The sequence below is a fragment of the Palaemon carinicauda genome, chromosome 1 (assembly GCF_036898095.1).
Source record: "Palaemon carinicauda isolate YSFRI2023 chromosome 1, ASM3689809v2, whole genome shotgun sequence".
NCBI classification, from domain to species: Eukaryota; Metazoa; Arthropoda; class Malacostraca; order Decapoda; family Palaemonidae; genus Palaemon; species Palaemon carinicauda.
This window is the reverse complement of record NC_090725.1, coordinates 91,202,611-91,223,892: the sequence shown is the minus strand read 5'-3', so window position 1 is coordinate 91,223,892 and position 21,282 is coordinate 91,202,611. Positions and strand designations below refer to the sequence as shown.

The 21,282-nt window shown below is 40.4% G+C and overlaps 1 protein-coding gene across 1 annotated transcript in view; it reads right to left on the bottom strand.

Annotated features, from left to right (window-relative positions):
• The window catches only part of LOC137649857 (uncharacterized), a 70,269-nt gene that overhangs the window by 27,222 nt on the left and 21,765 nt on the right, over nucleotides 1-21,282 (bottom strand). The window contains exon 5 of the mRNA XM_068382801.1: nucleotides 3,928-4,126. Within this exon, the coding sequence (XP_068238902.1) occupies nucleotides 3,928-4,126 (199 nt within the window). The remainder of the gene's footprint in view (nucleotides 1-3,927; nucleotides 4,127-21,282) is intronic.

The following is a 21,282-nucleotide window of genomic DNA, read 5'->3' as shown; positions in this document are numbered from 1 at the left end:
AGCCGGAGGGGTCCCCGCGAGTCCTTTACAGAGCCACTGATCTACCTGCTCTCTAATGGTAGACCTGAAGGGAGTCCTGGGTTTCACCCACGTGGCGGGGTCCGAAGACGTCGAACTACCTTTCTCCGTGTCTCCCCCGGCGGTCGAAGCACTCGAAACACGCCATGAGGCAGGGGAAGTATCGGCACTCGGCCTACCTCACATATGATCTTCCGAGGCGACGGGACCTGCGGGCACCAGGCCCTCGCCTCCTACCCACACTTCTGCACTCCACTCAGGCCCCACACATGCCTGCCCCATACTGGACACATTCCCCACAGGAAAATCAGACTCTTGGGGAAGGGCAATGGGCCTCTTCCCCGCAACGGACTTACCTCGTCCCCTACGCTGGGTAGGGGGAGAAGAGCGGGCGCTACGGTCTGCCGAATCGTCTGGCGAACCTGCAGGCGAAGAAATGCTTGAATCTTTAGGCAACTTCTTAGTTGCCTTCTTCTTCTTCGTCCCGAAGCGCACCCACTGGATCTCAGTCCAATCAGCACATTCCGGGCACGTAGAGGTAGGGGAACACGCTTTCCCCCTACACGTGGAACACAGGGAGTGGGGATCAACCTCAGGCTTGGAGAGGAAAGCCCCGCAAGACTTCCCAGCCACAGGCCCAGGGCAACGACGAGGATGCTCCATAACACAACGCTAACACACCAAGAGACACAAGGATGAACGGGAAAGTGAAATGAAAAACACGTGGGCAACACGCGGTAAGCACAAAGGATTGGGGGACACGAGGGTCGCACAGGTAAGAGAGAGCGCGGCGAGATGTATATCACGTCGCAACCAGAAACTTACTGGAGAGTCGACCTGAGATATCACGCTGCCTGACCCCGGGGTTGCCTTGGGCATGTACCACACTGCCAGAGGTTGACCCCGTAGAAAACGAGAAGAGGGAGATAAAATATACAAAAAGCTGGTCGGTTAGGTAGAGTTAGCCAGTAACTCCTAAGAAGGTAGTTCTAGGTAAGTAACCGTGTTGGAACAAAATACATTTAAAGATGGCTGTTTTTCATTAATAGGCGTAGGAGGAGACGATTATGCTTACTTGAAAAAGAAAATTTGAAAACAAAAGCCATGCGATTACTAAGCAGAAATTTTATAAATTCTGATATCCTTATTTTTCAATCTGAAATAACACCTTTATTATCTAAAAGAAAATTATTCAAGTATTTGAGGGTAATTACTTAACATAAACTGTACTGCATGCATTTAGGACCTGTTTTAATGATCTTTATTGGTAATATCTTTATATGCCATGAGTTCAGCTCAGAATAGTCTGCAAGGGTTAGCTATGAAGTTACTGTTTATTTTTAGGCTCAAGCCATGTCATCCTGATGGAAGGTTCCTTTAGGCAGCTTTCTAAGGGATATTTGGCTACAGTGATACTCCCAGAGAATTGACCATAGGTCTCCAGAATTCTAACTCCTGGCGCGAGTATCCTTAAAATTTATCTCAAGGATATCGCATAATATCAGGGGACGTATTTCTTGATACGACACATGGCAATCTTCACCCCGAATAGAGTTTTCACTCTGATAGGGAAGAGTGGCAAAATTGAAGGGGAGCTGTCATCAAGGTTACCCAGAGGATCCCCTTCCCGTACTACTACAGGATCCAATATGGCTACCCAATTCTTTGTTTTGTAGCGAATTGCTCAGGATCAAACTTATCCCTGAAACAACTGAGGGCGAAGCTCACCTACTTCATTCGCAGAGCGGATCCTGATAGTACACCCGCAGGTCATGATCCGAGAAAGATTGCTTCCTCACTGAACTTTTTTCAGTATATGGACTTTGAGAGACTCCGCTCATACACTGGTTGGAAATCCTGTAGAGTCTTCTATAAACATTATGCGAAGCAAGTGCACGACTTAGAGCATTTTGTGGTGGCGGCAGGTAGTATTGTCAAACCTGTTGTCTAGTGCTGCGATGAACAGTGAACTGTTTGGGACTGTTTCAGTTTGGGTGAAAAGGTGTTAACAGCTTGCAGTGTAATACCTTTTATTAAGTGTCACCCTAGTGACACTAGGACTGTTCTTTATAGGTGCAGAATCATACCAATGACACCAGTGCCATGTGTACACTTGTACGCAGTGTTGATACTTATCCAACATTTACAGTGAAATTATCTTAATAATTTTTCAACTGATTTGGAGTGGCTAATGATATTTCTCCCCTTTCAGGTGATAAATATCTATACCTTTTATATGTTGGATGTATAATACTGATTCTAATTTAATACACTAGTTGTTACATTTATGTTGTCTTCAAATAAATGTTGAAGGTGTATTTGCATCCTATTCGCCCCAAAGTAGCTGAATAAAATTAGACGGAGTTTTTTACTTAATTTCCTAAAGTAAAGTTTATACTTGAAGGTGCATATACGTGTGAACAAAATAATTGAATGATAATTATATTTGTTCCAATATATATACAAACCTTGCTGCTTCTATAGTCGAGGATGACATTTCCCTGCAGGGGCAGGAAGCCCTAAGATTGTTCCAAGCTTAGTGGATATGACGTATAACGGTAACGTTATATATTTATGTGGTCTGGATGACCATATAGAAGCTGACCCAAGGTTAAGGCACTTATACAAACCCACAGATACAGTACTTTCAAGTAATTTTCTGGTAAGCTTCCATCAGGACGACATGGCTTGAGCCCAAAAAACGGATTTTGAAACAAAGCGAAAAATCTATTTTTGGGTGAGATGGCCATGTCGTCCTGATGGACCCACCCTCCTTTTCTAAGAAAATGATTGTACATCAATCCCCACCCAAAACTACTCTATCTGTAGCCACCATGCTTAATTGCTACAAGGAATGGGAGCCATATTGGACCCTGTAGTAGTACGGGAAAGGAATCCTCTGGGGATGATGACAGCTCCCCTTCAATTTCGCCACTCTTCCCCCTCAGAGTGAAAACTCTATTCAGGGTGAAGATTGCCATGTGTCGTATCAAGAATTACGTCCCCTGATATTATGCGATATCCTTGAGAAAACTTTTAAGGATACTTGCGCCAGGAGTTAGAATTCTGGAGACCTATTGTCAATTCTCTGGGAGTATCACTGTAGCCAAATATCCCTTAGAAAGCTGCCTAAAGGAACCTTCCATCAGGACGACATGGCCATCTCACCCAAAAATAGATTTTTCGCTTTGCTTCAAAATCCGTTTTGTTTGCTCTTTCATTAATTTTTTACTGTTATTATCATGGTTATTATTATCATTATTATTATTATTATTATTATTATTATTATTATTATTATTATTATTATTATTATTATTATGGAAAGTATTACTTTATTACAACAGCAGTATACAGTACAGTAGAAGAGCTGAAAAGGTATGGAAAAAATAATTACTGTATAAGGAAAAGGTTGAAAGAAAATACTCCTTATAATCTAAAACTGGAGTTTTTGACTTGGCAGAAAAAAATACAATTGAAATGAAACATATGTTTTATATAAATTACGTACAGTAATTTTCAAGTCCTTATGAATTGGGGAAAAGCAAAACAAAACATTGAAAAGCACACTGATCACGACAGATGAGATGCTGAGAGTGTCCTGGAAAAAATAAATCAATTAAATGATATCTGGGGTCTCCCTAGCAAATAACCAAAATAATGAACTTTGAGGTATGGCGGTATTGCTGTTGTATTTATTATCGGGATTTAGAAAGCTTTGGTGTTACCGGTAGAATAGCAGCCAGCATCACTCACCATAAGGAGTTCTTGTATTTTGGTGAATGGGGTAGATTGGTTGTGGCTGTTTTTTGTAAATTATCAAGATGATAACAATTTGAGTCCTGGGTAAGTTTCACTGAAATAAAAGAAAATAGAAGGTAACCAAACTATAAAAAATTATTTCTAGCTTACCTTGGTCTTCTTTTGGCTTTTGCATCTGTTCAAGAGCCATCTGAGCTCTCTTCACACCAAGTTTTGCTGCTTTTATAATCAACGAATGAGCCTTTATACTATCACTGATACCTCCTTGACCTTCAATTAACATAACAGCTAAGTTGTAGGTTGCCCAACCATGGCCCAAAAGACTAGCAGTTTCATAGAGTTCCCTTGCCTGCAATAAGAATACAGTAGTTATTAAAAATAAGTCAACTTCATATGATTTTATTTTTCAATGTTTATAAACCTTGAGTGTATACAGGTACTAATAATACTAAAAAATCTGCACTTCCCATACTGAATTAAAACCAAATTGATACAAAATATTTTCATTAGGTTTGATTCAATAACTTAAAAACTGTAGATATCAAAGGTTCTTAATCAGGATGGAAAATCAAAATTTCCATACGTTGCCTTTTGAATTCCCTTAAAAGTTACATTCACAGGTATATGGTAATAGTTTTCTCAACTTCTGACTGTGTATCAAAGATGAAAATGTAACTTAAGTGACATGAAGTTCTGTTAGATGATTACAAAACTGATAAAGAATAATTTTCTTTGCACTACTTCTTGGGATGTTAATGAAAATAAAACAATTATAGTACTGTGGTATCATTTAAATTCGTTGGCATGAAAATTCTATGTTCGCGAGGTCGTAAATTCGCATATTTTCAATTTTAGCCGTAGTTTTTTCCCCCCAACCAAATCCGTAAACAGAATGTGTGTATAGTGATCCACTGTTACGTGGATACATGTCAATTAGAGCAGTTTGTCTGGCAGTAACAAAGTGACATGTCCACTATTACACTAAGTGGTTGAACTCGCACGGAAATGTAACTAAAAAAAAAAGACATTGTTAGAGGTTTTTCAAAAAGGACCTGTAATAATTGTCATACATATGGTGAAAGGATTTATCACAAAATTGCATACTAGTAGTTTATTAGTACATGTAAACATATTAATCATTGTCTTACATGTTATCTTTTACTGATTGCCAATAAAAAAAAAAAAAAATTGAAAAGAGAAAAAAAACTTTTTTAATTAATAAGAGGTATATATGCTATGTTATAATACCATTAGTCCTACAGAATTTTGATACGTGAATGGTAACGATAATTATTACATGTACACTTTTGAATGAGAAATAAGAAATAAAAGGAATAATATTAAATTAGTAAATAAAAGCATTATCATGAGTGATGGCCAGTGAAGTCGATTATTCATTTAAAACATAATAAGTGAGAGGCAAAATGGTATGCCGATTTTTCAGAAGTTGTTATTATCATTATTAATTGCTAAGCTACAACCCTAGTTGGAAAAGCAGGATGCTATAAGCCAGGGGGCTCCAACAGAGAAAATAGCCCAGTGAGGAAAGGAAACAATGAAAAATAAAATATTTCAAGAACAGTAACAACATTAAAATAAATAACTCATATATAAACTATAAAAACTTTAACAAAACAAGTGGAAGAGAAATAGATAGAATAGTGTGCCCGAGTGTACCATCAAACAGACATAAATTTACGCAAAGTATCTTGAGTGAACTCAGCGAAAATTCTGCATGAACAAAACTGATTTCAAAGTACTTTATTGCAGTGCAATTCAGTAAATCTCTTCAGTTTTATACATTGAAAGTGGGTCTATGCCTTTCTAGGTATATTCCTGATGAGATACATACCCAGAGATCTATAAACATGCATAGCATATATACATAGCCAGAGATCTATAAACATGCATAGCATATATACATAGCCAGAGATCTATAAACATGCATAGCATATATACATACCCAGAGATCTATAAACATGCATAGCATATATACATACCCAGAGATCTATACACATGCATAGAGCATATAGAAGGTATTGCTAATTTTAGTGGCAACTATCTATATTCATATGAGACCTGGGTAATAATCAGAAGTGATTGGAAGTTAATTTTCATACTAAAACAAGCTTCTTTCAAGACTAGAATTCCCATATCACACAAGTATGCAAATTATTTTGATCCTTTTGTATAAGACTTAGTTTGATTAAAGAAGTAACTCTCACTGTAAACAAATAACCTGGATGTGAAGCAACTTTTCTTAATTTCTATAAACCTCCTCTGATGTTCATATGGCTTCTCTCTGGAAACTTGATTTTATTGACACTTTGTTGTAAAACTAAAAAAATTCCAGTTTTCTTTCCTTTCAATAGACTTATGCCTCTAATAAAGTAATGAAACAATCAAGCAGTTAGGGGATACCACTGAGGCTTATCAAGTCACAGGTCCTTTATCTTTTCTGTCTCTGTGTTACATTGGTTTGACACAGCCCCATTCTCGTGATAGTTAGTTTCTTACTGTTTTTAAAGATATCTTATTTAGGATTTGTTAGTAACTACTGTGTATATTGGTCAAGGGAATCATTTCTGGGAAATCATGATCTGGATTCTCTTTGTCTTGTGATATAGATAACCGTTGAGATGATTGCAAAGGCCTCACTCATGTAAAAGTGTTTCAGTGGTTGCCGACCAAAGGAAACTTTTCTTAGTTCAGAGGGAGATCCAGGGAAGACTAGGGTAGTTGATTATAGTGGGGATGATGATGATAATGACGTGCCAGCCCCGAACACAATTTTGTGAAATTTCAGTTTTAATAGTGATGAGCTAAAAAACTAAAAAAAAAAAACCCAACTTTAGCTTCTTTTGTGATTCCAGAAGGCCTGGAAGTCTCCACTTCCAGGCAGTAATTCTTTTGTTATGTGCCCTATTTCTATCATAGCCTGACTTCTCAAGTCCTGTCAGAGGGTATAGTGTTCCATTCATTAATGGTTCTGATGGTGCACAGCTTGTTACAGATTTGAGATCCTCTCATAAAGCCTCAAATTCTTTATTTACTAACACCCTTCTTCTACAAAAACTTCACATTCCTGCACTCCTAGATACTCCTTTAGACATCTAGATTGTGAGGCAGAGTAAGTTTGTTATCCAACGTGTGTTTTAATGATTGATATGGAGCCCTTTTTAGGGACCTGAGAACCTTGGTTACAGTTCAAGTGGGAGGTTTCATTTCCCGAGGAGTACAGGACTTCTCAAATTTCTCGTTACCATTGACAGCTCCCAGGAAGAGTAAAGGTCTACACCACTCAATCTAAAAACCTGGCTAAAGGCTGAATGAAAGCCTTTTACCACCAAGACTGAAAGGAGTTTTCTCTTTGTAGGAAAATGAGGAAGTTCACAATTAAAGAAATACTGTAGAAGCTCCAAGAGGAGAGATACCTCTTCGATGACAACAACCACAAAAGACTGGCCACTAGACCTGTTATACTGCCATGGAGGTATCCAGACATCTGTGCCGAGCCTTATGAAAGGCTTCTTGTTCTGAGATGATGGATAATCTTTACTCGTGAAGCAACAGGGATGTCAACGAGTTGTGGTTTCTCTGCATGTGCGGTAAACATAGAAAGTTGGGTGAATGGGGCAACTCCTGCAAAGTCTCGTTCAACAGCTTGAAAAGGCTAGGGAACCATTTTGCTTGTGGCCACTTGGTTGCTATCAACATTATCCTGAGGTTTGGAGCTGACCATAGTTTGTTGATTATTCTGTGAATTGGGCAGAATAGCAGAAAAGCATAAATGTCTAAGCCATCACAAAGGTATTGAAGGGCATCTCCAATTTTGCTGCCTGATCTGGAACTGGCGAACAATACACTGACAGCTTGTTGTTCAGCCTTGTTGCAAATACGGTAGGTCGATCATTGCGGAATCCCACAAAGTCAAAATCTTCCTTGCCACTTGAGGATGAAGGGACTAATCTGACCCTACAACTTGTTCATGGTAACTGAGCTTGTCAGCAATTACATTCCTTTTGCTTGGAATGAATCTTGCCAACAGCTTCAAGCCAGTTTTCAATGCCTATTTGCGAGTTTACCTTGTCAACTGGCAAAAGTGCTGACGTATGCCACTACGGTAATGTTGTCACTCATCAATGCTATACAGTGGCCTATGAGGTACTGTTGAAATGATTGCAGTGCTATGTTAGAGCTGCCTTCATTACCAGCAGGTTGATGTGCATGTTCTTCTCCACCTGAGATCATGTTCAGCCACCACCTGATTCAACAGATGGGCTCTCCAGCCTTTATTTGAAGCATTTGAGAATGGGAGTAGTTCTGGGAGGAGGCATTCTCATTGAACACTTTTCCAAAGATTCTCATCCTTTAGTCATCAATGGAGATTAGATCTTTTCTGATTCTTTGGAACTGTATGGCAAGTAGAGTCACTGCTCTGGTTCCAGTGTCTCTTGAGGCACCCCGAGAGAGATACTAAATGCAGCCGACTCAGAGGGACAAGTTTTCATAAGAATGCCAAGTGACTCAACAGTTGTTGTCATTGTTGAGCTGGAAGATGCTTTTGATGGAGGAGCAGGTGTGCTATCCTCCTAAATCTGGCAATCTAGTTGTCTGACAGGAAACACCCTTCCAGCCACCTTATCTATGTGCATGCACGGGTATTCCATTGTCTGCTCAGGTGTGAGGCCCGACTTCTCTCTTGAAGTTCAAAAGGACCAGCCAATTGTCCAGGTACCTTAGTAACCTGATCCCATTGGCATGTGCCCATACCGTAACAAGTTTAAAGACTCGTGAATACCAAAGGGGCAGTTGCCCATCCAAAGCACAGAACTTTGCATTGGTAAACCTTGCCCCAGATGGAAAACCGAAGGAGCTTTCTCAATGAATGATGGACAGAGATCTGAGTGTGTGTCTCGCATATCTATCGAGATCATAAAGTTGTTTCTCATGATTGCTTGTCTCACTAACTTCATCTTTAATGGTGTTTGTAGGGCAAACCTGAATAAAATGGCGAGTTCGATCACCAGTCAGCCGTCCCACTAAGGACTTTTCCACCAGAAAAGTCTGTTGCTGAAGAAGCCTGGAGGCTCATCCTGGACTACCATACTTGCAAGGCACCCATGACCCACATCTTCTGGACCTCGTGAGAGTTTATGCCTCTCTGAGGTTCTGTCTTGTCCTTCTCAAAAAGGCTCTGGAGATTCTGCCATGGAAGGGGGTCTGGATGCACTTTGTGCTCTCAACTAGTGACTGTTCCCAGCGAGAACTGGCAGTACCCTTTTCAAGCTTGTGTGAATGGGATACCAGTGGTTGAGCACAGGAGAAGTGCTCCCTTTTCACCTTCAGGAGATGGCCAGCAACCAAAGACTCTTACTCTGAAGGAGAGGTCAAAATGGCCTTAGGAGGGGAGGGGGGAACCAACCTCTTCTTCCTTTTCCCAGCCGTCATCATATCAGTGGGATATGTGATTACTAAAGATGATGACCTGTAGTCAATTGCACGTATTGTAGTTATGGCCACACTGGGGGAAGTTACATCAGGCAATCCTGCTGCTGTAGCAGAATAAGCCACACCAATCCTTCAAACATGACTGAGATGGAAGATCTTGATGTCATAAGATCATTCTGTGTGTGGGTTAATCTAGGTCAAGAGGCAGGTATCAACTAATAGGGACATCTTATGCAATGGTATCCTCAAAGCATCTCCGGAACGTCCCGAAAAAGGAGAGGGACGAGGGCAGCTGCTAATATCCTGACCAGCAGCTCTCGTGCTCAGTCTTGTATGGAACTGCGTACTGGTAATAGGAGCATGAGCTCCTAAAACCTTATACGGTATGGTCCCGAATTATGCTTGTTTGAATTGTGCAATTCCTCATTTATGTGGTCGCTGGTTTAAAAAAATAAATTTTCTGTATGTGCAAAGCTGTACAAAGTTTGCGAGTCAAGCACCACAAAACATATCAAATCTATTGTCTTTTCAACTACTGTGCATTGGTAGGCTTACGTACGGTGCCTGATAATAAATGTAACCAGACGATATTTACCTTACATTTTATTAACATAATTTCATAATAAATAGCCTATTTGAGCAAAAATTCCAAATCATGATAATCCTTTGTAAGATAACCAATAGTAGTGAACAACCATAAGGTTTCTGATCATGCTAAACCATCATAGGGTTCCTGATCGTGGTAACCGATCATAAATTTTCTGCGAGCAATGGCGATCGTGGAGCACAGGCTTGAGGTGACCTTTTTGTAGGGAACATAGAAATCTTGGTGCTTTTGAAAAGATCTTGTAGCACACAAGCAATGAGAACGGTCATAGGTTCCTCTTCCACCATCTTAAGTGATGAAAGAGCAGGAATGAAGCAGATGACAGAAGTTCTGTGATCTGAAAGTCACTGAAGAAATAAGTGAAGTGTCTGATCACAAAGCATCAAGCAAGTTTTGAACCAAAACGTATTCTCAGGAAAGTACCGTATTTAATGGCATATAGGATGCACTTTTTTCCCCACAATTTTTGCTCAAGAAATCGCTCGGCATTTTATACATCATAGGTGAAGTTTGAGACCTCCAATAGGCCTAGGCTAATTTTCTCTCTGAAGCTCACTAACCCAACTTACACTCAGTACTTTTACCTACCCTAAACTCTATACATCCTTATTTTATTGCTAGTATTAAAGGTTAAAGGTGTCTGGTTTCAGTTCCAATTCCTTCAAAATAGATGCTCACCAGAATGTCAGCCAGGCAAGCCCGACCCCCCACTTTGGTGCCCTACCACAGCAGTGGCCTCCAGTAAACAGCTTAAACTCACGGTCCCGGGCGGGGATCGATCTGCTGCAATGCGAATGCTAGGCAAACACGTTAAAACTGTACTAGCCAGGAGGATATTGTATTATTACCGGTACTTTAAAAATGTATTCGTAAAAATTAAAGCAATCTAATCTAGAATGCTGTGACTTGCGTTTATAAACATCAGCTGATGGGCGTTTGGACTTACTGGTAATGTCATCTGTTGGCTAGGAATAAAACTCCGGTATGATCATTGCTAGCACTGCCAGATGTATGACCCAGTGCTGTACGACCTACGACATTTTGATTTAATTAGCAAATTTGTGCGACATTTACAATGAATTGCAGATTTTCTAATGATTGTATAACATTTGGAAGCCTTATTGTACAACAATTGATTGAAAAGTACGATATCTGGCAACACTGGTCGTTGCCAGTTCCCATTTTCCTTATGTTTACAGTACTCACATGTTCAAGTGTAGTGGTAGCATGCTTTTATAAAAAGGATTCTACTTTACCTTACCTCTTGCTTTATGCACTCTGGCTTTATTTTTGTGTCCAATGTTTTGTTATTATTGTGATTGCTTTGCATGCCTATATTAACAGCTGGCTTATTTCCTGCTATTAAGATGTCTTGTGTACGCTTCTTGCTTCTCTGTACTGCCAAATTGCTTTTTTATTATTATCATTACTGATACTACTATTATTATCATATTTTAAATATAAAACTTACCCGCTAGTTATATAAGAGCTGAAGTCTCCTGACGCCGTGGCAGAAATTCAAAATCTCGCACTATCGTAGATATGGCAGGTGTACAACTGCGCCCTAGCGGTACTACGGGTGGAACTACACCCAGCCACTTCAGTTCTTCTTCTGCCCGCCTAGCTGGTTGTCATATTGAAGTTCGCTCTCGCTGTCTTACTCTGTTGGGAAGTTGTTTGGTGATGGACGTTTTCTTTGAGTTTGAACTATCGTTAATCATTTTCTCTTTTATTTAATCTTGAAATCCTTTTGTTTGTGGTTATATTTATTAATATTTCCTTTGTTTTTTTTGGTTGTCGGTCTTTCTCTTAACCATTCAAAATGGCCGACCCCTCCCCTGCTATTCGTAAGTGTGTTAGTGAAGGGTGTCGTACTCGACTCCCTAAAGGGTCTGTTGATCCACATGATATTTGTGTTAAATGTAGGGGAAAACCTTGTTCTTTTGATAATAGATGTAATGAATGTTTTTCATTAACGGATGATGAATGGGTAACATACGAACGTTATGTTAGGGGACTTGAGAGGGATAGAGTTAGGCGTAGTTCACGATCTGTTGAGGTAGCCTTACCTAATGTTAATATTCCTAATCCTCTTCCTTCCACCGTAGTGGTAGATCAGGAACCATCTATGAAAGACATGTTTATCGCGATTCTGGCTCTCAGTGAAAAAGTTGAGTCGTTATCGGCAGATAGAAATAAAATTTTTTCTGAATTAAATGTGCTGAAAAATCGTGAAACTGCCGGAACTGTGGAAAGTGTTTCTAATGTGTTCAGTGTTGTGGAGGGCCCGTCTGCACGATCTTATCGTTAACCTAGCCTTGACCTCTTTCGAGCTCTCGAACCCATGGGAGAAGTAAAGTCGAACAGCTAAAGGGAACGAGAAGCTTCATCAATCGTGCAGATGTTCCCTCGAACGTTCCTGTTGCCGTATCACAGGTCGTTCATCCTCATCGTAGGAAAGGTGAGGTTGGTACATTATCCCCGTCCTCCAATGAAGGTTCGGGTAGTGAGATGTGGCGTCGAGCGTCTACACCGCTTAAAAGATCGCATGCGGTTGCTCAGCGTCCGGAATCGCCTGCACATCCAGGCTGTAGTACGTTGGATTCCCCTGAGCGTTTTCGTTCTCCCGTCACTTGTACTCCTGCGAAGCGTCCAGATCACGGTATTCGAGTAGAGAAAATACTTTCCGACTCTGAATTTGTTTCTATGGCCGATGTTACGATTCATGCGCCACCTCTCCCCTTAGACTGGCTTTCTTCACCCGAAAGGCGTGGTGATGATGATACTGTTTTACCGTCAAGGAAGAAGTCAAATGTCTCAACTGAAGATCCTAAGTGGTCTATGCTTTTATCTATGAAAAAACAGCTCTTGTCGTTCATGGATTCTTATCAACCAGGTGTTGGCAGTACGATTGGGCGTCGGGCGTCAGACGTCAGACCGGTTGTCGCACAGGCGGCCGGCGGTCTCTAGTGCTGACGAGTTATCGCACAGGCGGTCTCCCATTCGTAGTGCTCGACACCAGGTTGATATAGATGAGTCACGTCAGAGAGTTCTTGCTAAACAAATTTCGACTTCCGTACGTGAGAAAGAACACCGGCGTCGGCAAATGGACACAATGCGTCGCCACGAAGATTCTCTGCAGCCAACTTTTGACACAGTGAAGCGGAAGCGTCAACAACATTTGGACGCTAGGTGTCCACAAGACGACCATCAACAGTCTTCGTTTGACGGCAGAGATCGGCCGCGTCAACAGCTAGCGGACGCTACGCGTCCACGTGTTGACTCTCGGCAGTTGACGTCTGATTCCAAACGTCGGTCAGTACAACAGCAAGCAGATTCTAAGAGTTCTCGGGACGACACGCGACAGTTGACTTTTGACGGCGAGCATCGACCCATCCAGGTCTCTCATCAGTCAACTTCGACCTCGCCTCTTCAGTTGGATGAGGTTGTTGACTCTGACAGGCGGTCTCATTCAGACGTTAATCCTTCAGTTCAGGCTGCAGCAGTTGCTGCACTGCCAGAAGACGAACTTGAAGAGAAGTCTGACGTGGACGAGCCTTTAGAGGAGGTTTCTGAGAATGAGGAAGAGAAACATTATGAACATGCTGTTGACCTTAGAAAATTTATGTTGATTCTTACATAAGTTTCTCCTGATCATTTTACCCCTGTGGCCCCTCGTTCTCCCCCAACGGAATTTATCTTAGGTAAAACAACCAAAGTGCCGGTTTATACTAAGATGGTACTTTCACGGTCTTCTAAACGGGCCTTGAAGTTAATGGGTTCCTGGATGGACTCTAAGAGAACTCTTGGCAAAACGGCCTTTGCTTTTCCTCCCGCAAGATTAGCCTCTAAATCTAGTGTGTGGTACGAGACTGGTGAAGTCCTGGGCTTGGGATTTCCTTCTTCTGCCCAGGGGGATTTCTCAAGTTTGGTAGATTCGTCTCGTCGTCTAGCCTTAAGGAAAACAAAGGTTTGGTGGTCAATGACGGAGTTCAATCATTTACTTAAGGGTCTGTTCAGGGCCTTCGAAGTGCTTAATTACCTAGACTGGTCTTTGGGAGCTTTGAGTAAGAGGGTCTCAGATATGAAGGACACAGACACTAGTGTCCTTGTTCATTTGATGTCCTGCTTGGACAAAGGTGTGAGGGATGGCTCGAATGAGTTAGCTGCCTTGTTTACAGCTGGAATCCTCAAGAAAAGGGCCACGATGTGCTCTTTTATCTCTGCAGGAGTTTCTCCCTACCAGAAAGCGGAGCTGCTATTTGCTCCCTTGTCTACCACCTTATTTCCACAAGAGCTGGTGGGGGAAGTTGCCACTGCTCTCACTCAGAAGGCCACGCATGATTTGGTGACCAATACGGCGAGGAAAGTTTTGCCTTCAACTTTTGCTTCGCGTAAACCTAAGGAAGTCTCTACTGGTGTTCGACCTTCTCAGCCCTTTCGTGGGAAACCCTCCGGAAGGGGCTCTTTCAAACCAGACGGATGTCTTTGCGACCGCAAAGACGAAAAGACTGGAGTGTTACTGCTCTCCGGTACCAGATCCCGAGGCCATTCACATAGACGCCTTTCTGATGAACTGGTCACACATGGAGGTTTATGCTTTCCCCCATTCAAGATTCTTTACCAAGTGATACAGAAGTTCGTATCCCACGAAGAAACCAAGATGACTCTGATAGCCCCGTTCTGGCCATCAAGAAGCTGGTTTCCAGAGGTACTGGAATGAATGGTAGATTTCCCGAGAAGCCTTCCCTTAAGACCAGATCTTCTCAGACAACCTCACTTGGCCCGAAACCATCTAAACCTCCGAGCTCTACGTCTGACTGCCTTCAGACTATCGAAAAACTCGCTAGAGGTAGAGGATTTTCGAAGAAGGCAGCCAAGGCTATTGTGAGGGCAAGGAGGTCTTCCACCATCAAGGTGTATCAGTCCAAGTGGGAGTTGTTCAGAGAGTGGTGTAGGGCTAACGCGATTTCTTCATCCAGTACATCTTTAACCCAGATAGAAGATTTTTTCATTGACCTTAAGAATAAGCATAACTTCTCGTCATCTACAATTAAAGGTTACAGGAGTATGTTGGCTACGGTTTTTAGACACAGGAACTTAGATCTCTCCAATAATAAGGATCTACAGGACTTGCTTAGGTCTTTTGATACCACCAAGAAAATTCAATCAGCTCCCCTTGCCTGGAATTTGGATGTGGTGCTTAAATTTCTCATGAGTGACAGGTTTGAGCCTTTGCACTCGGCTTCTTTTAAGGATTTAACCTTGAAAACTTTGTTTCTGGTTAGCCTATCCACCGCAAAAAGAATAAGTGAAGTACACGCTTTAAGCAGGAACATTGGTTTTCGGGATGGAAAAGCCATTTGTTCTTTACAACTAGAGTTTTTGGCTAAGAATGAAAATCCTACTCAGCCATGGCCCAAATCCTTCGAGATCCCTAACCTTTATGATGTGGTGGGAGATGAGTTGGAGAGGGTGCTCTGTCCAGTAAGAGCATTACGGCTCTATGTGGACAGAACGAAGAATCTGAGAGGCGACTCAGACGCTTTGTGGTGTGCAGTCCGAAATCCTTCACTGCCCATGTCAAAGAATGCCTTGTCTTTTTTCATAAGACTGTTAATTCGAGAGGCTCACGCTCAGTGTGATGAAGCGGATCAGAGGCTTCTCAAAGTAAAAACTCATGAAGTCAGAGCGGTAGCGACTTCAGTAGCTTTTAAACAGAATCGTTCTCTACAAAGTTTGATGGATACGACCTTTTGGAGGAGTAAGTCAGTTTTCGCATCACATTATTTGAAACATGTTCAAACGCTTTATGAGGACTGTTATACATTGGGTCCTTTCGTAGCAGTGAATGCGATAGTAGGTGAATGATCTACCAATACGTTCCCTTTTCCTAATACCCCCTTTTCTATCTCTTGGAACTCGTAAGTTATGGTTGTTTGTGGAGGCTGGTCGTCAGCCTTCCGCAATCTTTGGTTTGGTCAGGTGGTCAATTTGTTCCTAGAGTGCGCCCGGAACAAGGGTATTAGTTGAGGTCCTGTCATGTTATAGGTGATTGTACCGTTTGACAGCTCCTAGAGATCATCAGCCCCGAGTGGATCACTGGATCTCCTAAGGATAGCGGACGAAATGAGGCAGAGTACCATTGCTGTCAGCTTCCTTATCAGGTGAGAACCGCTTAAGTTGGGTGTTTATATAATGCTCAAGTGAATTTTCAATATGCAGCTGTCTCTGACCCGCCACCAAGGGGTGTCAATCAGCTCTTATATAACCAGCGGGTAAGTTTTATATTTAAAAATTATATTTTCATAAGAAAATAAATTTTTGAATATACTTACCCGCTGGTTATATAAATTTAACTCCCGCCCTCCTCCCCTCTAGAGACTACCTGTGGTATTGCTATGAGGCTTGAAAGAACTGAAGTGGCTGGGTGTAGTTCCACCTGTGATACCGCTAGGGCGCGGTTGTACACCTGCCATATTTACGATTGTGCGAGATTTTGAATTTCTGCCACGGCGTCAGGAGACTTCAGCTCTTATATAACCAGCGGTAAGTATATTCAAAAATTTATTTTATTATGAAAATATCATATTATTATTATTAATTTATTATTATTATTACAGTATTATCATTATTAATTTATTATTATTACAGTATTATCATTATTTCATGTGTATGTCGTGTGTATGCTTAATGTTTGCATGTACAGTAGACCCCCGGGATACGGCGTCCCCAGCTTACGTTTTTTTCACGTTACAGTTTGGAATACGATTTTTTTGTCCCCTTGTTACGACATTTTCCCCACCTTACGGCATCAAATTCCAAAATTCAAACTTGGCGGTTTTTACGCCTCGACTGTGCGAGTCACTAGCCTACCACCACGCTCATACGTCACTGCATATGTCACTATTATTACAAGACATCGTAGCAATACCCTGGAAGAGATGGAATGCCTTTTGTTGATAGGGATAAAGGACAAAGAGATTGTTGGCAACGATCATTTGTGAGAAGGGCCAGCGTGATGAACAGAAAGAAATAAAAAAGTGAAGCAAAGAAAACTAAGATAGCATTAACAAGCTCTTTTAAAAAAGTCCTCTCTCTATTTCTGTTTCTCTCTAAACATAGCATTAACATGTTCTTTAAATAAAATTCTCTCTCTCTCTCTCTCTCTCTCTCTCTCTCTCTCTCTCTCTCTCTCTCTCTCTCTCTCTCTCTCTCTCTTCTTCGGTGTTAGAGTGTTAGAGATGTCTATTTTTTTTTCTGAGAGAGAGAGAGAGATTAAACTAAAATGTGTTTAGAGTACATATGATTTTTAACAGCGTCAACGAGTTCAATGACAATTAAATATAACCAACAAAGTAATATCAGCGAATCTGAATTCCTTTAACTAAAACAAATATTGATACAAACATACTCGTGTGCGTATGCACAAACACACACACACATGTAGGAATTGCTACGCAGTAGGAGACAGACGGTCGGGGAGGAGGTAGAGATGGTGACTTCGATAACATACCGTAACTCAGTGATGAAAATTAAAAATCAAAAGAAAAAAATAGTAAAAAATATGAAATATAAAAATAGAAAAAAAATAAATAAGCTAAGTTAGATTAAAGTTTCCGTAGTGTAAGTTACGGTACGTTATCGCAGTCACCATCTCTACCTCCTCGCCGATCGTGTCCCCCACGTAGGAATTCCTACACCTGTGTGTGTGTGTGTGTGTGTTTGTGCATACGCACACGAGTGTATTTGTATATACTGTATATTTGTTTTAGTTAATAAAGGAATTCAGATTCGCTGATAGTGCTTTTTTAGTTACATTTAATTGTCTTTCAACTCGATGATGCTGTTAAAAATCATATGTACACAACACATTTTTGTTTAATATCTCTCTCTCTCTCTCTCTCTCTCTCTCTCTCTCTCTCTCTCTCTCTCTCTCTCTCTCTCTCTCTCTCTCTCTCTCTCTCTCTCTCTCAGAAAAAATTAATAGACGTATCTAACACTAACAGTGAAGAAGAACAAAGAGAGAGAGAGAGAGAGAGAGAGAGAGAGAGAGAGAGAGAGAGAACATGTTAATGCTTTGTTTGAACAGGTCGTCTTATGGACAGTGTTAATGACAAGTGTATGTGTCATTTTAGAAATATGTTGAGGAATCGTCAGAAACAGGCTTCTTTGGATAGATATTTCTCCAAAATAGAAGTGTCAGAAAGCAAAGATAATATAAGTGATTCTATTAAAAAAGCTAAAAAAGAGTAATTTTTTAAGTTCTAAAAAAAAAATCATAAAAAAATTTCAAAAGACAAAAATGATAAAAAAAAAAGCATTTTTAATTTTAAGTGTTTACATTAATAGTAAGAATAAATTTATTATTAAGTGTACATAACATAATTAGTATTGATACGTTTTTATATCTACCGTCTCCTCCCCCCTCTGCCTCCACCCACTATCAGCTCAAGTCACGTCACTCCAAAGGTAAATAAAATTGAATTTTTCCTTTGCAGTACAGTACAGTATATAATTTTTCTTTATACCTGTAATGTTTTTTAATTATATACATGTACTGTACAGTACATGTATATTATATATAAGTATACTGTAGTATAGTGCTTACTATACTATTTTGTTATGTACTAATTTTCAATGTTTTTACCTGGGGTTTTGCACGCATTAGCTATTCTATTGCCCGCCGTACGACATTTTTACCATACGATACCAACTCCAGAACGGATTAATGTCGTATGGGGGGGGTCTACTGTACTGCCAAATTGCTTTTATACAGCTATGTTTCTGCTTGTGTAATGTATAGTTATACTGTTTTCAACCAAAATCTTTTTTTCCTGAATCTGACCAGCTGAAATGAGGGTGCATCTTATATGCCGTCAAATATGGTAAGTATTTCTGTTACGTAATCTTTCACCTCGAAAACGAGGGGAGAGCGTACTAGGTGTCCAACTTACTCAGGTTTTTGACTACTTCTCTTGGTACATTGATCGGACCTTTTTATGTGGGTACTGCAATTGGTACAAAACCGACTAAGATTGCTAAATAGCATAGTGTACAATATACAGATGTATGTTCCCGAAGGGGTGAGACACTGTATGTAGTTTTTACCTTTCTCCCCCAAAAGCAAGAGAAGGTTCTTCCAGGAAGGAAAGGGAAGGGTCAGGCCCTTATTCTTGCCAGCAGTGAGCAAACCATTCTTGTGAGAAAGGAGCAAAGGTAGCCTATGTGTGAGCACCTGTAACGCATTCCAATACATACGTACAGTATTTTCGGGGAAGGTACTTTCTCACCTCGTGAAATCTTCTGGCGAACATAGAATTATTGAGTCTCTAGACTTATTAGAAGGTGAATGTATGCTCTCAGAAGAAGGTGAGCGTATGGGTGAGAGCTTGCTCCCACAGGCCACAGATAGTTGTCAGCACACATGTCAAAGGGTAAACATGTTCCTATAAGTGCATGCGTCCTCAGGGGAGTATAGGCGTATTGGAACCACTTCCAGTATTTAAGCATATACTTTCATTGGCGAACCAATGAACAATTTAGAGAGATTATAACATTGTTCTCTCACTCTATCTTGGGTGGGAGTATGCTCTCTATTGTCGTCTGCCAATGCATATTCAATGAACAGCGTGCAGCTGAGCACAATAATAGGTCAGGATGGCATTTATGTGCATGGGAGTGCTCAAACTTAGGAATGCAAATGGGCACACGGGGACATGCACAATCATAAGCAGTATTCCTATCATCAGATTGTTTTGTAGTTAAATTGTGTCAGCGAGAAAAGGTATGCCCATTATTCTGTGCACGCTGACGTGCTAAGGCATGCGCAGTGTCAGGAGAAAGACCAAAGTCTTGAACATGATCGCTACATGGACGAGTAAGCTCTCGTGGCAGCTGGTAGGCTCGCACCTGGGAAGAATTCCAAGAAGTGTGAGCACGCAAAGGAATGCACTCATTAAGCTTCTAGCTTCCCACAGGTAAGCTCTGATTGATGAGCATGTTTGTCCTCAGAAGATGTAAAATTATGTATTCCAGTCAGGTGGAGAAAAATCCCTTAAAGAACTAGGTTCTTACACAAGTTCCTTGGAAATCTGGACAAAGGGAAGGGAACCTTCTTTTTATGTTCTTTAGAACGCGACCCAACAGACGAGGCATTAACTAGTCCACTTCGTCTTATTCTTCGTCTATGGTGAAGATATCACGGGGACTCTTAGTAAACACTGTCTCTCCCGTAACAACTCCTGTTAATCGGTCTTATAAGACTAATTCATTGAAAGAGCAACTTACAGGTCTCCTTCTATTAACAGCATGCAACGATGTCCCACTTCCTTAGTTACAAAAGCATCATCAACACCAGGCTACACTTGCAAAGGAATAAGCAACAACAAGAATGCTGTTTAACAGGAACAAGAAGTGCATTGGCAGCTTGCACAAAACTGTCAGTTGCAGTTACTGGGCAAACTAGAAAATAATTTTTTCTTCCTTAATTTTTCCACGTAAACAATGAATTGCCTCAGTTAGTCGGTAGGGATGCGGAGCTTGACCACCACCAGCAAGGTTTCAGCTTCACTGATAGCATATTCTTATTAAAGGATGAAGGTTTGTATTCATATAGGAACAAGTAAGTATTTGTTCAATAGAGTATTTTTCTCAGGAGGTACTGAAGCTCCAGTAGTGTTTCAAAAAGGAGCTTTGAATTCGAGGCAGAAATTGTGTAGCTGATGTTATTCTTTCCAATACGTAATCTGTAAGGGGGCAATTACATAGATTGTTATTTTAACATTATTTTGTCATTTCTTATTTATCCAAGAAAAGGCAAGGCTTACTTTTAATTAACTACATTCTAAATGAAAGTATATCACGGTTTTAAAGTTCAGTTGCGAATTATCAAAATTGTTTTTGAAAAATTTGTTCATGATTGCTGTATTTTTTTATCTCTTTTTCAACTAATAAGAGATGTAGTAGTCAACTGTTGCTCTCAGGTAACATTCATCAAAGTACAGTAAACTGAACTTTGGAGAAATATAAAAAATCAGTGACATATCAAAGTTAATACAGGTCTTTAATTATTCCTTAGAATGAGGTTGGGAGCTTGGATGGATCCTGTGGACCAATGGGTGCAGATTCCATCCAGCAGTATGAGTACGATATTACACTGATTGGTCCTCCAAAAGGGAAAGGCATACAATTTGAAAAGGAAAAGTTAAATTTTTTTACTTGAAGGTTGAGAGGCTTGTAAGGTACATAATTAAGTATCCAACTCGCAGGTAAATATTAATGTAATAAATTTTATTATTAAAATTCTTCAAAATAGAAAACTTAAAGCTCAAGTAAATTTAGAAAGAGCAAAATTGACCAGAATTCATATCACAACTAACCTTATAAAGTGATAATCAGGCAAGATTTCAAGGATTATGATTTAAGAAAAAATTTTTTAGTTTGTG